Here is a 20,925-nt window from a genome sequence, read left to right on the forward strand (position 1 = left end):
CGTGACAGCGGCCGATATCAGAAACTAGAAATGAGAAGAATGGAAATTTGTCATTCATTTCACGCAAAGGTAATGAAATAATGCTTTTAATCTGTGAACACAGCAAACAGTTGAGGCGCACAAACAGTAAGTGGAGTAGAAAAAGGGATTTGGAAGCGGCCAATAGAAAAGTTGGAAGCGTTTGGCCGCCAGCGGGCGCTAGAAACGAAAGGCGGCGTCAGCGGACTTGCAGTCCCAGTCGCTCTGGCGGTACGGGTCCGACGGGTCCGACGGGTCGACGCCGGTCAGGCCGCACGCGTCTCTGCCGATGATCTCGTTGACTGCACGCAAAATGGAAACGACGTTGTGATCCATTTCACATGAAAATCTCATCAATAAGTTGAACGATTCACATGAAATTGATTTGCAAGTTCAAATGTTTTGTTTTTGTCTTCCTTTTGTGACGTGACAGCGATGCATGTCGGTGAGGAGTCCAGATTAGGAACGAAATGTTCTCCCATGTAGCAAGTTAGCAGAACATTCTAGCTGCCTGCGAGCTATCATTAGCCGATGAATGTGCCGTAACTTCCGAAGTCTGCCAATAACTTCCAGCCACCAAAAGTCCCCATCACGTGTAGGGCCCGACCGATTAATCGGTCACCAATTATAATCAGACAATCATTGGCCTTCAAACATCGGCCAAATGGCCAATTATTTTCCCCTTAAAACGTTACCGAAGAAAAAAACCGAAAGTTTCCGACGCTGTGAAAGTACCCTGAATGTACCATTTTTCTTGCGTACATTAGCAACTAGTAAGTGTGTAGCGTATGTTATTCTGGTTATTCTGTTGTCCCTAAGCATCCTTTAAGCTATTTAATGACACCGCATTTGGAGTTAACTGTAAAACTAAACACACGACAATAATAATTACATTCATTGTATATTTAAATACAAAACATGCTTCGTTTTTAAAACAGCGCTAGCCTGGCGCTAATGCTAAAAGCAAAGGGAGGATCCCGTTCAAATGCTAACAGGAAGTTAGCATAGACTTCGGGAGTGTTTTTACTTCAAATAACGAATATTTACGCACAAATGCGGCAGGACTACATACCCACGGGTGAGATAACACTACACAAAGGGCACAAATTCTTCCCAATGTGTAAAAGACGAGTTATTTTGATAGAATTCCATTTCTATCTTCTTTACTCACATTAAGTGTGTACATCATGGTTGCACGGCACCACACTGCCTCCAAGAGGCCAAAACGCACAGGAACAGTCTATTTCTTACCGTTTTTTTTCAGTTGCCATTATTTTTATTTTATTCCATTCTTATTTCACTTTCTTAGTGTTGTATGTTGTCATTGTGCTTTCAAGTTATATTTAAAGTTGATATTTCAAGGATTCAAAGAACAGTAGTTGTGAACAAGTAAGAATGGTTTGATTATTGACACAAATCTATACAATAACCTTGTATAGTAATTTTGTGATAAGGTCATATGGACTTGTCATCAAAGCAGAGAATCTTAATAGCGAAAATGTGTGCGTAAGTGATATTTATTGAAAAGGAATAGGGGAGGGGGATCATTTTATGCATTTGGTTAATAATCTGCAGATTAATTTGTCATCGTCAATCCATATTTTTATTTCTGCCAAAAATCACCATCGGCCTCAAAAAACGCATATCGGTCGGGCCCTAATCACGTTGGCGCTCTGGATTTTGTTACCTGCGTTGAAATGTGAATTCCGTCAGCTGACTTAGCGACTTCTTTTCGACCGACACGTCACACATTGAAAGGACGACGTTGTGAAAAAGAAGATGACGAGCAGGATGCCATCTTACCGTCGTCGAGCGTGATCTCCTGCAGTGCCGGCAGAGAAGCCGGCAGAGAAGCCGGCAGAGCGTCCTCCGCTTCCCGTTCAACGACGTGCCACGGCGGCTCGCCGGGGTGTTGACGGAGGGCCCCGCCGTGGCAGTTCGCCGGCCCCACCTCCCAGGGCTCCTGTTTGCGGAGGGGGGCGGGAGGCGTCAACTTTGACGGCTCTCCCGGCAGGTATGTGAAACTCTGCTGAGCACTTTGCCGCCTTTTGCCGTTGGACACGTAGAAAAGCACGTGCACCGGAACGCTGGCGTCGCGCTCATACGCGGGAATCAACGCTGTGAGGCTGGACTGACGCACGCACACACAAAAACACGTTGATGTCATCATCAGGTGACGGTCGTAGCGGACGTCCATGTTTTGAGCGCCACTTACACTGCTGCTGGTTTCAGGCACAAGCGTGGCGTCCGTCTCCCAAAGGACACGCCCATCTGCCAGCAAGCGAGTGAGTTAGGACACGCCCCTTGTAGAGCTCATACTTGACTTGCGTCCTGTTTTCTGTATGAACCCGTTTGACCCCAAATTCAAAATTCAGTCCAGCGAAAAGCAAGAAAGGGGAAAAATGTGGTCGCGTTGAGCGTAAAAGCTTGAGACAAGGCTTTTCAAAATAAAAGCCCAGCTGCTCTCAAGTCGTCGTCGCGATGTTGACATTTGTGGACGAATCATCAGGGATGAAATGTGAAAATCGGAGGTTGTGAATTGGGAAATTGGGACAATTTGGGGAAAAGCGATGACGAATTCGTCGTTGGCACGTTTGAAGGAGGAGAGCAATAAAAATCCAAAAGATAAGACGCACAAGTGATTTTTTGTCGTTGCAATTTTGGGACGGTTGGAAATGTTTGCCACGCTGATGAATTTTCAACATTTTGAATTTGGGAGGGCAACAAGTTGTTGAATGTCTCATTGGGAATGGTTGGGAATTTTGCAGGTGAAAAATGTGTCAATTTCTGGAATCGCTTTCAGTTGAAACGGTTTGCATCAAATGGGAAAGTAGTCAGTCGGCAAAAACGTCAATCCCTGGAAAAATAGGAATAATACGTTGACAACACAAGAAAATTAATTGCTCCATAATTCATCAGTCCAAAAAAAATTTTTTTCCCAATCTTCGTCTTTGTTGTAAAACCCAGCAAATAAAAAATTGTCAGTCAATAGTTGCAATGCTGTCGACTGAAAACGACATCACAGACCGTCAGGTAACAACCAATCACGGCTCGGCTGGCAAACGTCACATGAGCAAATCCAGAACGCGGGTGAGCCGTGATTGGTTGTTTTTGAAGGTATTCATTCGTTGTACGTCAAAAATAATAATAATAAATGAATGGCCGAGTATGCCTTTAAATACCGGCAGCAAAAAAGATGTTTGAAATGTCTGCGCTTTTTGTCATTTGCTTCTGCCAACGATCAGAACCGACGTCAAGGTGAGAGCCCATTCCTGAAAAATGTTGAGAACGCCAACGACGGCTGACGAGCGCTCACCGGGACTTTTTTCCACGAAGACCACCCTGGAGCGAGACGACAAGTTGGATCCCCGGATGACGAGTCGCCGTCCTCCTTCCCGCCGGCAGCTGCCGGGCGCAAACTCGTGCACGCCAGGGAGGTCCTGACCCGAGCGCTGCGCTGCAAGGCGTCAACAAACGTGAGCGGCGAGGAGGCCATGGGGCCGGACGACGCCGGCGGCGCCACCCACAGCACTCGATGGGAAGCGAGGCCGTCTGCAGCCACAGCGTCCAGCCGTCCGAGCGCGGCAGCGCCACCCGGAAGGCCACGCGAACACGCGTGTTCTTGCGGCCCACGTCCGTCTCGCCTTTCTTCAGCTCGATGTCGGCGTTGCGCAGCTTGAGGATTCCCGCGCAGTCCATGCTGAACAACACAAAACGTTTCGTTGACTGGCAGCCATTTTGACGGAAGCAACCCCCTTCGCTCCCAGCTGGATTTGGACGGATTTTGCAAGGCCCACAATATTGTGTTGTATCAAAACGTGGAAGCTACCAAAAGAAAGATGAGAGTTTCTTCTTTCATCAGGAAAGAAAGGATCTTTCTATCAGTTTCCGTTTTGCAGCAATTAGCTTTAGAATATAGCCAAGTTTTATCATTAATCACAAATCGGATTGATACATTTTTCATATCGATTTTATTCAAGAGCATACAGAAGGCTTCAATGCAGCATCAGACCTGAAGAAGTCGCTTCAAGCAGTGGTAGTTCTTACAAAAAACAGCCAGCAGGAGGCAGCCGAGTACAAGAGATCAACCAGGGCCATTTTGCAAAAAAAGCTCTTTCCCCCACGGTTTCAACAGTTTGGTGAATAATGACGAAACTATTGAAAGAAGAGACTCATCCTCCTTTTGGTAGGTTTCGTGTTTTGATAGCAAGATCAGTCAAAATGCACACCCGGGAGCAAAGGGGGTTGCTTCAGTCAAAATGGCTGCAAATTAATGCAATAAAAACACTGTAGATGACACGCATTTGGGACATTTCACATATGTTGGAATTTTGGTATTGTGTGAAATGTGAACAATTTTCCCAATTTTGGATATTTTTGGGAACGTGATCATGGGGGACACAATGGGACATGACGGTCCATCGGGGACTTACATCGTGGGCCATCATTGGAGGACAAAATAAATGGATTAGAAGCCATAACTGAATTCAAGGGGACACGACAGGAGACATAATATGTGAGACATAACGAGGGACATACGTGATTTGACGAAGGGAGGAGGGACATTTGTTGTGCTGGCCAGGTGGACTTACGTGGCCGTCATGTCCTTGTCGGGCGTCAGGTGGATCTCCAGGACTTTGGTCCCGTCCAGCATCTTCTCCTGGCAGGCCGTGCTCACCGTCTTGCCCGTCACGCGGTGGACTTGGTAGAAGGCGTGCGGGCGGACGGCCTGCCGCTCGTCTGCCGTGCCCATAAACAGCAGCAGGCTGGCGGGGGCGCGCCAGCACGGACCGCTCAGCTGCCCGCAAAAGACCGCAAAAGACCTGCGTTGGCGTCCCACAAGTAGACAAAAGGTTCAAAGGGCAGACGCTGGCGAGGTTGTCGGAATGAAGACAAACGCAGCAATCTCATGTTGAGCTGACTGAAAAATGAAGGCGGGGCCGTATGGAAAGCGGCCAAAAGACAATTTGGCATGCAAATGGCAAAACCTGCAGGCTGGCCAATCGCAGCAGACGTTTGGTTTACGCAAAAGCTGCCCGGCAACCGGTCGCGTTTGTCGACAACTCGCCCGTGCCGCGGTCCTCACCTTGACTCGGGGGTGTCCTCCGTCGCTGGCCTTGATGGCCCCTCGGCTGCCCTCCGTCTCGTAGTGGGCGCGGTGGTACGGCCTAGGCTCCGCCTCCACGCTTAACCGGTTGGGCCCGAAGACGCTCGGGAGGGGAAAGTCCAGAGGGGGAGGAGACGACGCTCTGAGAGAAGCGGCCCGGGAATCACTACACTTCCCGTCTTGGCATGCCTCTACTTCCTGTCTGGCTGTGGTTCCGCTTCCTGTATAGGTATAGTCTTTCTACTTCCTGTTTAGTCAAGTTCCTACTTCCTGTTTAGTCAAGTTCCAATTTCCTTTCTAGTCATGTTTCTACTTCCTGCCTCTACTTCCTGTCTGGCTGTGGTTCCGCTTCCTGTATAGGTATAGTCTTTACACTTCCTGTTTAGTCAAGTTCCAATTTCCTTTCTAGTCATGTTTCTACTTCCTGCCTCTACTTCCTGTCTGGCAGTCTCTCTACTTCCTGTTTAGTTTTGGCTATGATTCCAGTCTGATAATGTTCCTACTTCTGGCTTGTCTGCTTGTGTTTCTACTTCCTGTTATCTGTCTTCTTCCTGTCTGCTTCCTCTCGTGCAATGTTTCTACTTCCTGTCTCACCATGTCTCTACTTACTGTCTGGTGGTATTACTACATCCCGTTGACTTCCTGTTTAGTTACGTTTCTGCCTCCCGTCGACTTTTTCTCCCTCTTTGAAGTTTCAAGTTTCTACTTCCTGTGCCGCCATGTTTCAGCTTCCCGTCTGGCCATGAACAGGAGCCAATGGGAGTTATGTATGAACCACATGAAAGAGTTGAGTACCTGAAAAGGGGCGCGGCTCCAAGTTTAGAGGCGGTCCAGCTGAAGTGGGCGGGAACCTGCAGGAAGAGCTCAGCCAGGCCGCCGCTGTCATGCGACTCCTCACCTGCTGGGGGCGCCCCGCCGCCACGCACTTCCTCCAGCGGCGAATCTCCCACCTGCTGCGTCCCGGACGTCCTCCTGGTCTTGGACGGAACGTCCAGCTCATGCTGGGAGTGTCCGCAGGGTCCCGGCCAGGCGTCGTCCGTCGCGCTGCCGAGCGGTGACGCGCCCGACGCGACGCTGGCCGAGCGCTGAGGGGACGGCGAGCGGGAGAAGGCGTCGGCGTTGGCGTGACGACGCTTCCCGCACGGTGACGTGGGGCGGGAGCGCGGTCTGCACGGGAGACACGGACGGAGGGACGGACCATGTTTACTTCATCAAGATGACGTCACTGTCTGCTTCAATCAGAGTTTTCATTGGCTCAACTTTGATCACAAGGATCCAATTTCACTCCAATTGGCGTTTAACGCGGCGCAGTCGCACCTTGAGATGAAGCATCTTCGCTTTCTGCTTTTATGAAAGTGGTTTTCATATACACGCTTCATTACCTTTTTAATGCATGACTGTCAATAAAAAAAAAAAAATTAACCCCCCCTATTAAGAATGTACAGAAAATATTGAACCGTACTCGCTTTCTGTGCCTACAAATTCTTCTTCAATGTTGAACGTTTCAATTAAATCACAAACCAAAACTAATGCTTAATTACAGTAAATACATGATTTATCTGAAAATCCATGACAATAAAACTAATGAAAAACTGCAATTAGTTCTGCAATTCAGTTCATTGTGCTGCTCGCTCTGGCGTTCTCGCTTTGGCCACCAGGGGGCAGTATAACACCCAAATGAGGAATTGCAATAAAATGTGTGGGTTTTGGCAAATGATAACAAAAGATATGCCGGTAAATATCGTTATAAATAAAGGATACGAGTTTCGGATCAATAAAGTGAAATTGGATGATTTCCAACAGCGTCATATTTGGGAATCAGCGCCATAAAATACGATTAGCAACACAGAGTTAAAAAGATGTTAGCCGTAACCGTGGCGACCTGGAGGACGGGCAGCGGTTCATCCACGTGTCCTCGGTGACGCTGGCGCGAGGCGAGTGCTGAGGAGACTGGTAAGGCGACAGCGCTGGGCTGAAGGCCGGGTTCTGGGGGTTCTGGTACTTCTGCTGCCACAGCTCCACCCCAAAGGCGGCTCCTCCTCCTACTCCACCGCCGCCGCCACCCGGGGAGCCCATCGCCAGCCGCAGGGCGGCGTCACGAAGATCGCCGTCAACATCCTCGTTGACGGCGTGCGAGAACGAGTCGCAGGACGACACGTCCGACATCCAGCTGCGTGACGACAGGCTGCTGCACGGGCTGCGGCAACGACAAACCACAACATTCCACTTGGCGTGCATCTTCGAGAAAGTTGGCTCATTTGGAAAGTTTCGAATAATACGGGGGAAACAATCCAAAATATTTGAAGATACGTTTTGTTTTGTTTTTATCGACCAATATGCAAATCCGCAGATGTTGCTGAGGGTCAACTGTATCTGACTGTACCTTGGGCAGAAGGTGGAGTCACGGTAGCACGGGTCCATGGGGAGGTACAGCTGGTCTCTGGGCCACGCCCTGCCTTGCGCGCCCAACTGGGGGTGGCCGCCGCCGCTGCCGCCGCCGCCGCCGCCACCGTCGTTGTTGCCGTTGGGGGCGCCGATGGCGGTGATCTGGATGCTGGGACAGTGGAACGCCAGCGGGCTCCCCTGGGCGCCGAACGCCGACCCTGCGTCTTGCCCGTAGGGGGGAGGGGCCGGCGTAGGCCACGGTGGCGTCCTCACATGATGATGGAGACCTGGCAGGAGACGGCAACCCTCGTCAACATTTGCATGGCAAACTTGTGGCTTAGCAGGGAGCGACATTTACATACATGATGTCATCCTGGAGACAATCGAACACAAGTAGTGCGTTGACAAACTGGCGCCGGGCCAAATAACCCTAAACATCCAATGACACCATTTGTTTATTGATTTAGAACCTTTGATGTCCATTCATTAGTTTTACAAAATCATTTGGGTAAGCAAGACAGACAATGTCCAGAAAATGTGCTTTTCCAAGCTGTTTAATTGGTCAAAAAAATCTGGCATCTCAAACAGGCCGAGAATCTTGGATATGATTTGATATTTGTAAATAAGCTCTGCTCTGACTGATGGAATAGAATTTATAACATGGAAAACATTGTCCTATGAATTTTGAGAGAGTTGTGATATTTGGAGCCAAATCTGCAAGTTTGCTTTTGTCCGCCTGCTCAGTTGACAAGCGTGCAAAAATGCAAGAAAGTTCACTGAACAATCCACCAGTCAAGTAAGACAATCATAACAAACAAACTACTCGTACAAGTGACAAGTCAACCCCCACCAGTCGCAATTTAAAAATGGAGCAGAATTCCACAGCTGACAGCTGGACGTGTCATATTCACGACACAAGACCTCCGCACTTCCTCTTCTACCTTTCAAAATAAATCGTAAGCATACTTGGACGACGTGTTTCGACCAGGAGCCGCGCAGACGAGCACATCGCAGGACATATTTCCCCAAAAGAATAGTTTGATGTAAACTAACGCACCGAACAGGTTCAGGACGTTTTGAATTTTTGTTTCGGGGTTCTCCCTTATGCCGACGACCCCATTTGCAAGATCCGGCCCAATTAAGGCAAAGTGACGTCCACTTGACGTGAATTCAAACGAGTTGGAAAAAGGACCCCAAACGGACTAACCTTCATTTTGTCCGCTGTCCTCCTCGAAGATGAGTCCGAAGTCCAACTCCTCCGCGCACTTTGAGGAGGACATCGAAGCCGAAAGTCCCCAAAACACACGCAAAAGTTTGTGTCGGTCTCGCTCGTTTCTCACTTCTGACAACGTGGGACGTGACGTCAATCGATGTGCGACCTTCCAAGAGGTTCAGTGGCAACTTTGTTATGGCGGTGACGCCAATTTGAGGTCGCAGGGACGTCCAAATGGATGACTTGACTTGTTACGCTAACTTCAAACACAAGTTCATTTGCACCCCTCGCGCTGAGTTGCTGCGTTCAGGTCGGCTCGGTCGGCTAACACTCGCTTCAGCGTGGAATTAATTGAATTACAATTTAGCTACACGAGCCAACTTAACTTTGTATCTCATGTATGTAAAATGTGAAGGACATCACACGTTGTCTCTAAATAATATTCACTCAGCCGTTTGTCCTCATTTTACTGCGACATTCTTTGACAGTCCCGAGGGGTGTGAACGCCACGCGAAGCGGCCCGACAGTGACGTCATTGATCGGGCGTGTTCTCCGATCAGAATTTGATTAAGTGTGCTTGACTCATTGTAGCCATTTTCAGCAATAAAAAGTTCGTATTTTGTCTAGAAGTACTTTGATAACTTCACTAGTTTTCACGTATAATTAAAAACACATTTTGCCACTCCCTGTCGACTGAAAATGACATCCCAGGTGCTCGGGAAACAGGGAAGGACCAATCACGGCTCACCCGTCTGAGTTTGGTCATGTGACGTATCATCGTTAACCTTTAAACAAAACAAAAAAGAAATATAGATGACCTCACAACGGAGAATAAAAAATGTTTTAGTCTCTCTGCACCTTTCTTTTCATCAATGGTAAATATTTCCCATGTAGGTTTGTTTGGACTTCGGAACCCTGGTCCTCAAGAGTCACTGTCCTGCTGGTTTTCCATGTCTCTTTACTCCAACACAGCTGACTCAAATGATCAGCGAAGCCTGAAAACGATCTTGTTCATGAATCAGGTGTGTTGGTGGAGGGAGACGTGGAAAACAGGCAGGACAGTGGCTCTCGAGGACCAGGGTTCCCTACCACTGCTCTAGTGTTCTCAACCCCGGTCCTGGAGTCCCCCTATTCAGCCTGTTCTCCAATGGGGTCGATGCCACGGACTTCTGGGTGTTACACGTCGTCAGCGCCGTTTCCGGGGCTCCCGCTCGTCTCGGCTATCTGAAATGCTTCGGGCACTGAGACGGACACTACACACTCGCAGCCTCGCACCCGTCGACGGGAACACGCAATTGCGGGGCACAAGTCCCACACGTCACAAACCGGAAACAAAGTTGATGGGTGAAAACCCGGAAGCCCCGCCTCCTCCGTGGCACATAGGCCATTTGGATACTGTAAACTTATAGGACGGTATGCCGCTAAAACGTTTCTTGGTAGGAGCAATGGCGGCCTGTCGGCTAGCCACTCATATGTTCAGATCAGTAGTTTGATTACAACACCGTTACGTTAGCTACTTTTTGCTAAAATAGGGAGAAGGGGAAAAAAGAAAAACAAGTCAAACGGAGGATTTCATTTTAACATAACATTCAGCAGATGTTGGTACACGATTTAGACCAAAAAAAAATAAAAAATAAATCGATCTTTTTCGACCGTTGTTGCATTATGAAGTTGACTTGAGAGCTCAACTGGGGTTTCTCCCACACAAAATGATGCTGCCCCCCGTCGGCCACATGTGCACATTGCAGGCTAAAGCACAACAAAAAGTTCCAGCAAAATCAAACGCTAGCAGCCGTTTGTACGCTTACAACGCAATTGACATTTAGGTCACACACAAACACACATATCTCACCTTCCCGAAATCAAATTCAAGTCGTAAGTAAGTTGAGTGAGAGTTTCAAGTTGTGTGTGTGACAAAATGGAAAGCATTTTCATGTTGCCCATATTTGTTTGTATGATAGGACATTAAAACAAGTCCAACGTGCAGCATTGGCTCCACGTTTCTGCCTTCACAAGCTGCCGGTGTCCCGATCGCCGTCCACCGTTTGTTTCTTCCGCTTTTCTTCGTCCGAGTCGCGGTTGTCGGCCATCTTCCTTTTCTCCCGCCGTCCGCCATTTTCCTCGCCCACGCGACCTTCCGGAATTCCCAGAGCGCGCAGACAAACCACGGCGGACGCCTGCTCGGCAAACTTCTTTGACTTTTCCCTGGGAGAGGACAAAAAAACAAAAAACAAACGGTGGCCGCCTCCATTGACTTCTCGACCGAAGCGTATTCGTGCCATCCAATTCACCAACGCGGAATCTCACTACCATCAAAGTATTCAATGTACAACTTGAAACGTTCGCCATTCAGATGCCATTTCGATATTCGGCTGTCAATTCAATCTGGCGCTACAAAACGTCATGTCTTGCTCGCTGAGAGACGGCAGACCAAAGCAATCGATTGGAAGGGTCCAGTTGAACAAGAGTGGCTGGCGTTGGGTGGATGCTGCTTGGCTCGACTGCTTTGGCCTGGTGAGCCCCAAGTGACGTCATTCAACGGCTAACTGCCACTCGACAGAACGCAAGTCACAAAGCAACGGCAGCCAAATGTCCGGTTCACGCTTGTTTACAAACAAAAACGGAACGTACCGACTGATCTTCTATGACACATACGCGAACACACACACAACAAAAAGAAAGATTAGACTAGAGACGTCCCCGTCGATTGCGAGTGATTTGTTTTTAAGTATCTGCCGAGACCTCGACGATGCATCGAGTGCGTGTGAGCGTGCGTATGTGCGTACATGACGTCATCACTTCCAAATTGCACTCATCGCTGTCATCTTTTCTCTCGTTTGTTAGCATGACAATCACTTTGATCCATCACAAGCTGCTGGTAAAGAATGACAATTCTAGAGATCCGCCATGTTGTTGAGCATGTCATTGTCTCTTTTAAGAGACCTAATGCTGCCACCTGCTGGCCATCCTTAATGTCTTATTTTTCGTCACGTTTTTTCCATGTGCATCTTGGGTAATTTTTTTTTTTTTAAAAAGCCAACTGATCAATTTGTGTCTGTGCGCTAGAGCAAGTTCCAAATGTTTTTCCGTCCCAAAGTAGACACAAGTCACGCGCGAACGAAGGTATTGCGCAATCACATCCAACTGTTGCCGCGATGGCGACGCCGCGTACTGACCAGAGCGACGATCTGTACTTTTTGTCTTCCACAGTCACAGTTGATTGGAATGCTCGATCCTGCGCACGCTGCACCTGGATGGAAGTTGGGAAAAGATTTTGCTGCCTTTTGTTCTCATTGAATGAAGTTGTGCTCTTTTTTGTTGTGTTTACAGTTTGATACGTGGGCTGCGCCATCTTTTGCCGCCGGCTCCACTCCAGAAGGAACATCTTGGGCGTGAGCTGAGGCGGATATTCTCGTCTGCTTCCCACAAACAAACATCACGTCACTCAAGGCTTTGCTTTTCTTCCTCCTTCCGAGCGCAACGGTACCGTTGGAACTTGAGCGCCATGGTGGCGACGTCTCCGTCCATGGCGACGACGTCGTCGCGCCGCCGCTCGGGACTCAGCAGGGCGTCGCGTCGGGCCTCCTGCTCCGTCTGCGTCTGCTCGAACAAGTCGTCCAGACCGTACGCCTCGCTGGAACGCGCAAGCACACTTGAGCACGTTTGACACCTGAAAGACTTTTGGATTCCTGCTAGCGCTTTGAAGGAGGTCAAAAACGGGTTCGCCGCAGGTGGCGAACCCACATCCAGAAAGTCCGACCCCTGCCACACTTTGGCTTTAGCTCGCTAGCTAGCAGGTAAATGAGCAGTTCTGGACTTTCTGGATGTGGACTTGCCACCTCGCAAGCTCCCGTATTGCAGATTGTGCACGGGTGCGACCTGAGATCCCGGTTGTTCTGTGCGGCCTGCACGCGTTTCCCCACGAGCGACTCCACTTTGTCCCGCAGCATTTGGCACAAGCAGTACTTGCTGTTGAAGGCGTGGTTGTCGTAGCGCAGCGCCTGCATGACGGAAAGTCGAGGGACGGCGTCATCACGGCGTCCGCAGCGCAGCTTTCAACTGAGTCAAGTTTCTGTGGCGAAAATCCAAACCAGTCCAGTCCACTGTAGCGTGTGACTTTTGGCGCCCCCTAGGCTATAATTTGATATTACCACAACAGAACAGAGCGTTGCCCCTCCAATGTGGTGACACTTTGGCAAAAGATGGATTCTTCACAAGAGGTCATTGTTGTAAATTCCTGAATTTGGTGTCTTTTAAAAAGTGAGAGGTCCTTGGGAAAATGGTCCCGGCGTGGATTTTTTATTTTCCCCCGACGTGGATTTTGTGGTCGCCGTTTTTTTTGTTTGTTTTTTTAAACCCGTGGGCGTTATTTGTCCATTTTCTGGCATTTTTTTTATGTCTTTCTGTGTTTCATCTAAGAAAAAGCATTTGAAAAAAATACACTAGGGACCTGACATTTTACCAGGATTGTTTAAAAATGTAGAAGTTCAAATTGGCGCCATGCTGTCATTTATAATTATTACCAAACAGGAGGGAGAGATTCACACCAAGTTGTTGTAATAATGCCCGATTTTGGCTCATTGACTCCCGTTATAAATCACAGTTTTTGATGTGCTGTAAACCTGATGTGTTATAATGCATTTTCCGTGATTACTGATGCAATCGCTTCTTTGACGAGTCATAAACATGAAAATAGAGGAATTTGTGTCTTTAGAGTGTTAACACAAAAATCCACTAGGTGGCGCCAAAGGCTAATAAATGAATACAAAATGCATGCATCAAAAAATTCTATTGTTATGACTTATTGACTTGTTTGAGCCTCTAAATATGTCATATGAAATATTCAAATTATTATTTTATTTTATATATATATATAGCATAGTTAGTCTTGCTATTAGCATAATACTGCTATTGTTGTCCATAGGGGGCATTAAAAAAAAAAGAAAAAAAACTATATGTGTAGATAGGTCTGATGCCACTGAACATTTTGAGAGGTTGAAAGTGAAAAAATATTCATAAATGACTAAGTTATCTCACTTCAAAGGAAATGCCGGATTTTGGCAAAATTACAAGAGTTTTGTGCTATTCGGAAAACTGCCATTGTGTGAAAACTGGGCATGCATAAAAAATTCTAGTGTTATGACTTATGGACTTATTCAAGCCTCTAAATATGTCATATGAAATATTCAAATTATTATTTTATTTTATATATATATATAGCATAGTTAGTCTTGCTATTAGCATAATACTGCTATTGTTGTCCATAGGGGGCATTAAAAAAAAACTCTCTTTTTAAAACTATATATGAATAGATAGTTCTGATGCCAGTGAACACTTCATAAATGACTAAGTTATCTCACTTCAAAGGAAATGCCGGATTTTGGCAAAATTACAAGAATTCAATCAAAATAAAATTAGCGCCGAGGGGTTAAACACATGGAAGCCTACGTTGGAGATGAAGATAGCGGACAGAAATATCACAGGTGGAAAAAACGCTGCCCCAATGAGTCATTGCTGCATTTGTAATTTGTGTATTTGACATCAGGCACCTCGGCTGGGCAGCTAAAGGCTTGTGGGAAATTGTCAAAATTGTTTTGCTTTGAATTTTGGTTTTCATGTACACAGTAATTATTGTCTGTTAGCTTTTTACAAACATTAGACGAGGGTCCGATCAATCTTGCAAAATCAACCCTACGTTGGTTTTGGCGCGTCGGCCACAAACGTTGCCGATTGACACCAAACATGAAAAATGAAATATTTGCAGCAGCAAAATATCGGATCGGATTCATCAGCATTGCGTTTTCTCCAAAGTTTTTGTTTTGACAGGAAGAAAAAGGAAGAAGAAGACGTGTCGCTCCACGGACTCACATATCGGAGGTAGTGGATCATGACGTCGTGGAGAGGAAGCGGTCCGGCGCTGCGAAAGACGGACGGATTCCACATGGCGGCTCGCGCCAACATGACGGACGAGGCGCCCGTGGCCTCCTTGAAGGCTTGGATGTCGTCGTGGGTCTTCACCAGGTCCAGGGAGCCCCCGCTGAAAACGCACACACGTGGGAAATCTTTTTACACCTTTAAAAAAACAAAAAAGGGCTTTAAATGTCTACATTCATGCCTTAAGCTTAGAAGCGGAGTTTTAAAAAAGAGCATTTTTACTGTAAAGTAAATCTATCACTAGTTCATAAAGGGAAAAATATGCTTTTGTAATACTTTCATGCAAAACGAAAATGAATCCGTTGAGTTGATTCATTGATTGAATAATTGGTAGAGGAATCGATTGTAAAACGATTCAACAGTGACAGAACTCATGTCATTGCAGTTTGTTTGTTTTTCAAACATTTTCTCTCATTTTTCTTGGATTTCATTTTTTCTTCCCCATTTCAGTTTTCATTTTGCGCTTCTCTTCTCTCGGCGTGACCGAGGCGCGTTTTGTGCGCTTACTTGGCGATGACGGGGATGGAGACGGCGTGCGCGACGGCGCTGATGAAGTCGCAGTGGACGGGATGTCTGGGCCGCTCGTCCTTGAACCTGCACGCTCGCCAGCGCAAGGACACATCAGCGGCGTCATGGCGCCTGCGCCTGCGCCGCCGTCAGCTCACCTGCCGTGCACAGCGATGGCGGCCACGCCCGTCTTCTCGATCCTCCGCGCCAGCGTCAGCGTGTCCTCCAGCTGCAATCGTGGGTCTTTTTTGGAAATATGCCTTTTGTGTGTGCGTGTGGGAAGTACGATATCGAGAAGAAGGGCAGCATCGTCGCGTAGCTCGGAAGTCGTTTAGTAGCAGACATCAAAAATAGGAAGGACTTGAACTGCAATCGCTTGCTTTTGTTTTGCTCAAAGTCAAACTTATCGCCTTCAAATGTGAAATTGAGCAAGTTTTTGGGCCGGGCAATTGGAACACCATCGCTTTGAAAAGCCACAAAACAACACAAAAACAAAAACACACTTGTCTTCGTCAACAAAAAACAAACAAAAATCATTTGGTCAACACACATTTTTCATTGGACTAAAACTAGACAAGACTAAAAGCCTTATTTTAATAAACAATAAATGGAACTGAATCAATATGAAGACGAGACGAAAACGTACGTGACTTCATAAAAACTGGACTTAAACCTATGGACGTTTTAGTTGATGAAGACAAACGAGAAATATATGATTTTGTCAAATCCTGTCTCTGCTAATCTGTCACATCTGTCACGTGACACAGTCACGTGACACCCCCCCTTTCAAAACATGCCCAAACACATGGGACCGACAGCGGGCGGATTCATGGCTAGAACGTCCCAACAAGAATGTTAATCCGACCGCTAACTAATGCTGGCTAACTTACTAGCTGCTAGCATAGCGCCATAGTAGCCACTTGTTGACAGACTGAAAAAGTTGTTTTTCCTCAAAATGAAACTGGATCGGCCTCTGCTCTCTCGAAGCTTCATTTTGTGCCGTGCTGTTTAAAAACGGTGACATCAGCCCGATTTGCTGTCATTGATGGTCAGCGAGGCGCAGCGCCGACCCGACAGAACCAAGTGTTGAGAATTGCGAGCGCTGGCGCTTACCGAGGGCAGGATGCGGATCTTGCAGGTGACGGGCAAGGACACGCCGCCCACCAGCTTGCTGAGGATCTGCAGGAACAGGGACGGAGGTCACAACGTCCCCAGCGGAGGCCAGCGGAGGCCAGCGGAGGCCAGCGACGACCAGCGCCTTGTCGGAAAGCGCACAACACTCACGGCCTCCATCTTGTCGGGATCCGACAGCAGAGCCGCGCCCATCCCGCCCTGCGACACAAGACGGCGCGCTCGTCAACGGCAAAGCGGTGGCGTTGAAATCCGGCCACATTCGTCAAGACAAACATTTACAACCTTATGGGTTGCTTTCAGGGCCGATACGTTGCCGATTATTAGTAGTCAAGGAGACCGATATTCATTTGCAGTAAAAAATAAAAATAAAAATTTGAAAAAAGGGCATGAAAATATTCGTTTTCCAAAATACAAACGCCAATCTTGACTCTGTTGAAGCTTGTTTAGTCAACAAGTTGTCAGACTTTTCCAAACGTAGAACTTTTCCATTTCTAACAAAAGAGCTCCCAACGTTATCAGAACGTCCTCAAAAGTTCAAAGGAAACTTAAAGCAAGTCAATATTTTGGGCCCAAAAATACAAATAGCTGAAATCTTAAACGTGCGCATTTCTTAGTTTTAATGTCGAACAACAACAAATGGTTCCGAAGGTTCCTCGGGTCGGAAGCATCCAAAGAAAACTCCAAATTGAAAGAAATGCTTTTCGATTGACCTTACATCGGCCGTCAGATTAAAAAAATAAAAATAAAAATTGTCAAAATGCCCAATATCGGCGCCAATAATGGCCCAGGCCCAAGTCTGCATTTTTGCGTGTTCACAACAAAATGAACGGATTCAAATTAGAAATCAGATTTTTTTGGGGGGGGGGCGATGCATTGCTGGGTCCGAACGCTCTTCAACTGACCTTGGTGGAATATTCTTTGGGACAGCCCATGTTGACGTCGATGGCCGCCACGTCCTTTTCCCTGAAACACAATCGCAATTTTCTTGATGAGATGGAGAAACATTTGGATTTTCATGACACGTCGCCCCCAAGGAAGATGAAGAACTCACACCAGTCGGGCCACGCCGAGGGCTCGGTCCGGGTCAGCCGTACCCTGCAACGCCACAAACATGTCTGCCGTCAAGAGGAACGCGTGCGCGTCGCGTCACGTCTCGTCTCACCATCTGGAAGACCACCTGCCGCTTCTCTCTTTCACACGTCCTGAACATCACGCGGTCATCCGGCGCCACAAAATCCACCGTCTGCAGAACCTCTGCCAAGCATGCGCACGCACAGGCCACGCCCGTCACACACGCCCGCGCACACACTTCCTGTTCCCGGCGCCGTCACTCACCATTCTCCACCCTGCGGCACTGCACCATCTTGATGTCAATCAGCTCCTGCAAGACAACCGCAAGAAACGCAGATGAAGGCTGGAAGCGGCCCTTGACCTCTGACCTCTGTCTCCGCCCTCACCTCGCAGTAGACCACATCAGCCCCGTAGTCCAGCGCCAGCAACCTCATGGGCAGCGTGCCCACCCGCACCATGGGGGCCAAGGCGGTGATGTTTGCAAAACTCAGCCTGTTAGCCATGTCCGCGTCAGTCCCTGAACGCAGCACCAGAACATAAAATGGACTCAAGTCGGATGTTTGATCGCAATGTACATATTTCACCAACTGGAGGTCAACCAATCAGGCAGACTCGCATTATCCGCCAACAAGACTTGCCTCAGACCACAAAACGTTGGAACACATGAATTGAAAATTTGAAACGACGATTTTTTGTATTTTTTTTGGGACCAAACATGAACAAAGTCCAAACCAGGAGTGGCGTCCGAGACAAGACCAAGACCTTTCAAATGTGGTCTCGTGTCACAACCACGGCGAAACTTTGCTCATCCTCATCTCAATGACAACATCCGGGCAAAACTCGTCGCGTCCCTGAACGCACCACATCATTGTAATTTGCTGAAATAGAAGTTCAATTACGCCGAATAGTAGGAACGTTTGCTCACACGTGCCAATTATGAATAGATCAATAAATACATCTATATTTCTTTTACCAACAGTAGAAGCATTTGACTACAGATCAGAACATGAGACTTCTGCCAAAGAGAAATCACATTTCAACGGAATCAAATGAGATAAAGCAAAGCAAAGCAAAAGCCAAAACAACTGTGGCGTAACGTTGTCAAAAAGATTTTGTCTGCTCGCAAGTCGAATCTCGAACGGAATCAAAAGTCGAACTCTTCTGAGTGGCGTTTGGCGGCTCAGTCAGTTCGAGTTAAATGCTCGCATTTGAGCTCCTTCAATTGGCACCGGAGCGACACGACGTTACATCAGACTCACACAAATGGTACAAAAGAGCGTCGACACGATGTTGCATGTGCTTCGCAGACTCACCAACATGAAAACGTCCGATTGGGCAAAAGTGGCGCACTCGTGCAGCGCTGCGCTACTTCCTGGTCAGGTGACGTCATCACGCTTGTGCGTGCAGACTGTCGATTACAAAAAACAAACATCGAGACGACTGATCTCAACAAGTTTACTTTAAAAAAGGAAAAGTAATCAAAACTAAAGTAAGAACACGTCGTAAATGTAAATAGTTGCAATTTTAATGTGGCTTGAAACCATTCCTGTTTAGAAGCATAAATAGAATGTGATTGCACTCGTTTTACAAAAAATAACAATATTGCGTTTTTAAGACGTGAAATAATTTACAGTAGAAAAAATGTGCACATTTAGGAAAGTTTATTGCTGCCACACCAGAAAAAAATAATTCACGACCACATTACAATACAATACATTTCACATTTTATCATGACAAGTTATCAGGTGATAAGTTTGTCATCCATATTCAACTAAACAAAGCAGTTCAATTGTGGGCACGTGCGCCTTCCTTTTAAATCGCAACTGCTTTGAAAACATCTCAAATAAATACATTCAAGTGTTATACAGTTGCTGTCACTAGACGTTTTTAAGAAAACGTTCATAAAAATTCATTTTCAGTCAAGAAAAAGTCATGATAGTGAGAGGTAGCATTTTTTTTTTGGGGGGGGGGGGTTACATCTGGCCACAAAAAAAACAAACAAACATCTGTTTCCTTTTCAAATCGTTTTATTTTCTTGGATGAATATATACCAGTCATGGCCAAAACCCGGCCCGCGGGCCAAATACGGCCCGTTATGCGTTTCAATCCGGCCCGCCGAACTTATCCAATAAGGCTAGAAAAAAATTCTATTTTTTTAATTTTATTCATTATTATTTTTTCAATTTTTTATTTTTTTTTTTACTTTATTTATTTATTTATTTATTTATTTATTTATTTTAATTTTTTTATATTTTTGTTCAGCTCAGTGACCGAGTGGTTAGAGTGTCCGCCCTGAGACTTGGAGGTTGTGGGTTCAATTCCCGGCCGGGTCATACCAAAGACTATAAAAATGGGACCCATTTGCCGCTCCGCTTGACACTCAGCATTAAGGGTTGGAATTGGGAGGTTAGATCACCACTTGATTCCCGAGCGCGGCGCTGCTGCTGCTCACCGCTCCCTCAGGGGATGGGTCAAATGTGGAGAACGAATTTCGCCCCACTTAGGTGGGTGTGACAATCAGTGGATCTTATCTTATTGGATTTGGACATTTACAGCAGGAGACGGCACGGTTTTGTGTTGAACACAGCAATAATGTCCTGATAGTCCAGAGAATCTGTCAATTCTTTTTTGAAAGAAAGCAGGGACAAAGAGTTCAGTCTATCAGTCAACATTGTGGCACTGTTGCGTGTTTTGATCCTTTTGACAGCTGAAGATTGTCTTTCTACGTGTTGTCATGGGTGAGGTGAGGAGCGCGCATGCAGGAGACGGTTGATATCGGTGAAGACATCCCCGGGGCGTGCGGCGAGCACTTCTATGAGCGTTTCCTCGTTGGCTTTTGGCTTCTTTTTGAGCTGCTGCACAAACACCGCGTGTGCTATGCGTCCCCCACGGAGATGGAAAAGCGGTCAGAGACGGATTGGATGGACGCGCTTTGTCCTCAGCGCGTGACAGGCAGCAGCGGCTATCGTGCAGCCGCAGGTGTCACACGTACTGTGGGCCCGGGTTCAAAATGGGTGGGCCAATGGAAAAAAATTCTGTAACTTTACGCCTTGAATTGAAATCTATTAATAATAGATGCAGTCACCAGGTTTGACAGATCACAGTGTATGAGCTATTATAATCTATTTACATTTCTGCTCCCACTTTGCCAAATAGTGTGTAAATGCCGCATCTCGCATATTCATTGAGGCAAACGTACTACCTGGATTAGGGCTATTTTATAATCATCATCATAATAATAATAATAATACATTTCATTTAAAAACAGCACCTTTCAGAACACCCAAGGTCACTTTACAAAGCATAAAAACACAGCAAAAGTTGAGCTAAAACAATAAAAATGAAGCTATTGGAAAAGCTCTTTTAAATATGTGGATTTTGCACATTTGAAAAACGCAGTCCGTAGTGCACACTATAAGTAAATCGGGTTGTACATTTATTACTGTGCTACGAGGTCCAAATGCTCCTGGTCCGGCCCATCTGTCAAAATTTCAAACCCATTGTGGCCCGCAAGTCAAAAAGTTTGCCCACCCGATATATACCATTTTATAGTATA

General features: G+C 46.8%; 2 protein-coding genes and 1 long non-coding RNA gene across 9 annotated transcripts; 1 reads left to right on the forward strand and 2 right to left on the reverse strand.

Annotated features, from left to right (window-relative positions):
* Nucleotides 1-70: 70 nt before the first annotated feature.
* Nucleotides 71-9,381, reverse strand: LOC144053945 (nuclear factor of activated T-cells, cytoplasmic 3-like). 5 transcript variants are annotated; one of them, XM_077568903.1, is made up of 12 exons: nucleotides 8,477-8,544; nucleotides 7,873-7,940; nucleotides 7,509-7,797; nucleotides 7,008-7,322; nucleotides 5,921-6,292; nucleotides 5,105-5,267; nucleotides 4,611-4,816; nucleotides 3,546-3,718; nucleotides 3,335-3,475; nucleotides 2,234-2,289; nucleotides 1,822-2,149; nucleotides 71-320 (listed from the first exon to the last, which is right to left on the reverse strand). In XM_077568903.1, the coding sequence occupies exons 1-12, from the start codon at nucleotides 8,527-8,529 to the stop codon at nucleotides 199-201; spliced, it is 2,286 nt and encodes a 761-aa protein (XP_077425029.1). In that variant the 5' UTR covers nucleotides 8,530-8,544; the 3' UTR covers nucleotides 71-198. The 5 variants fall into 5 exon arrangements, 4 of the variants coding, with proteins under 4 accessions (XP_077425029.1, XP_077425030.1, XP_077425031.1 ...); XM_077568904.1 differs by lacking the exons at nucleotides 7,873-7,940; nucleotides 8,477-8,544 and adding an exon at nucleotides 8,718-9,381; XM_077568905.1 differs by lacking the exons at nucleotides 71-320; nucleotides 8,477-8,544 and having other exon boundaries at nucleotides 2,000-2,149; nucleotides 2,234-2,356; nucleotides 7,873-8,369.
* A 900-nt stretch (nucleotides 9,382-10,281) lies between these two features.
* On the reverse strand, nucleotides 10,282-18,764 carry dus2 (dihydrouridine synthase 2). 3 transcript variants are annotated; one of them, XM_077567975.1, is made up of 16 exons: nucleotides 18,629-18,693; nucleotides 17,756-17,886; nucleotides 17,634-17,679; nucleotides 17,461-17,552; nucleotides 17,350-17,393; nucleotides 17,201-17,261; nucleotides 16,449-16,496; nucleotides 16,278-16,343; nucleotides 15,323-15,393; nucleotides 15,165-15,251; nucleotides 14,592-14,760; nucleotides 12,603-12,724; nucleotides 12,211-12,357; nucleotides 12,052-12,139; nucleotides 11,900-11,973; nucleotides 10,282-10,928 (listed from the first exon to the last, which is right to left on the reverse strand). In XM_077567975.1, the coding sequence occupies exons 1-16, from the start codon at nucleotides 18,663-18,665 to the stop codon at nucleotides 10,733-10,735; spliced, it is 1,479 nt and encodes a 492-aa protein (XP_077424101.1). In that variant the 5' UTR covers nucleotides 18,666-18,693; the 3' UTR covers nucleotides 10,282-10,732. The 3 variants fall into 3 exon arrangements, with proteins under 3 accessions (XP_077424101.1, XP_077424100.1, XP_077424099.1); XM_077567974.1 differs by having other exon boundaries at nucleotides 11,900-12,139; nucleotides 18,683-18,764; XM_077567973.1 differs by having other exon boundaries at nucleotides 11,900-12,139.
* LOC144053483 (uncharacterized) lies at nucleotides 10,678-15,797 on the forward strand. Its single transcript, XR_013294444.1, has 2 exons — nucleotides 10,678-11,846; nucleotides 11,934-15,797. It is a non-coding gene; the product is annotated as an uncharacterized LOC144053483 (long non-coding RNA).
* Nucleotides 18,765-20,925: the final 2,161 nt, after the last annotated feature.

Source organism: Vanacampus margaritifer, chromosome 6 (genome assembly GCF_051991255.1).
Source record: "Vanacampus margaritifer isolate UIUO_Vmar chromosome 6, RoL_Vmar_1.0, whole genome shotgun sequence".
Lineage (NCBI taxonomy): Eukaryota > Metazoa > Chordata > Actinopteri > Syngnathiformes > Syngnathidae > Vanacampus > Vanacampus margaritifer.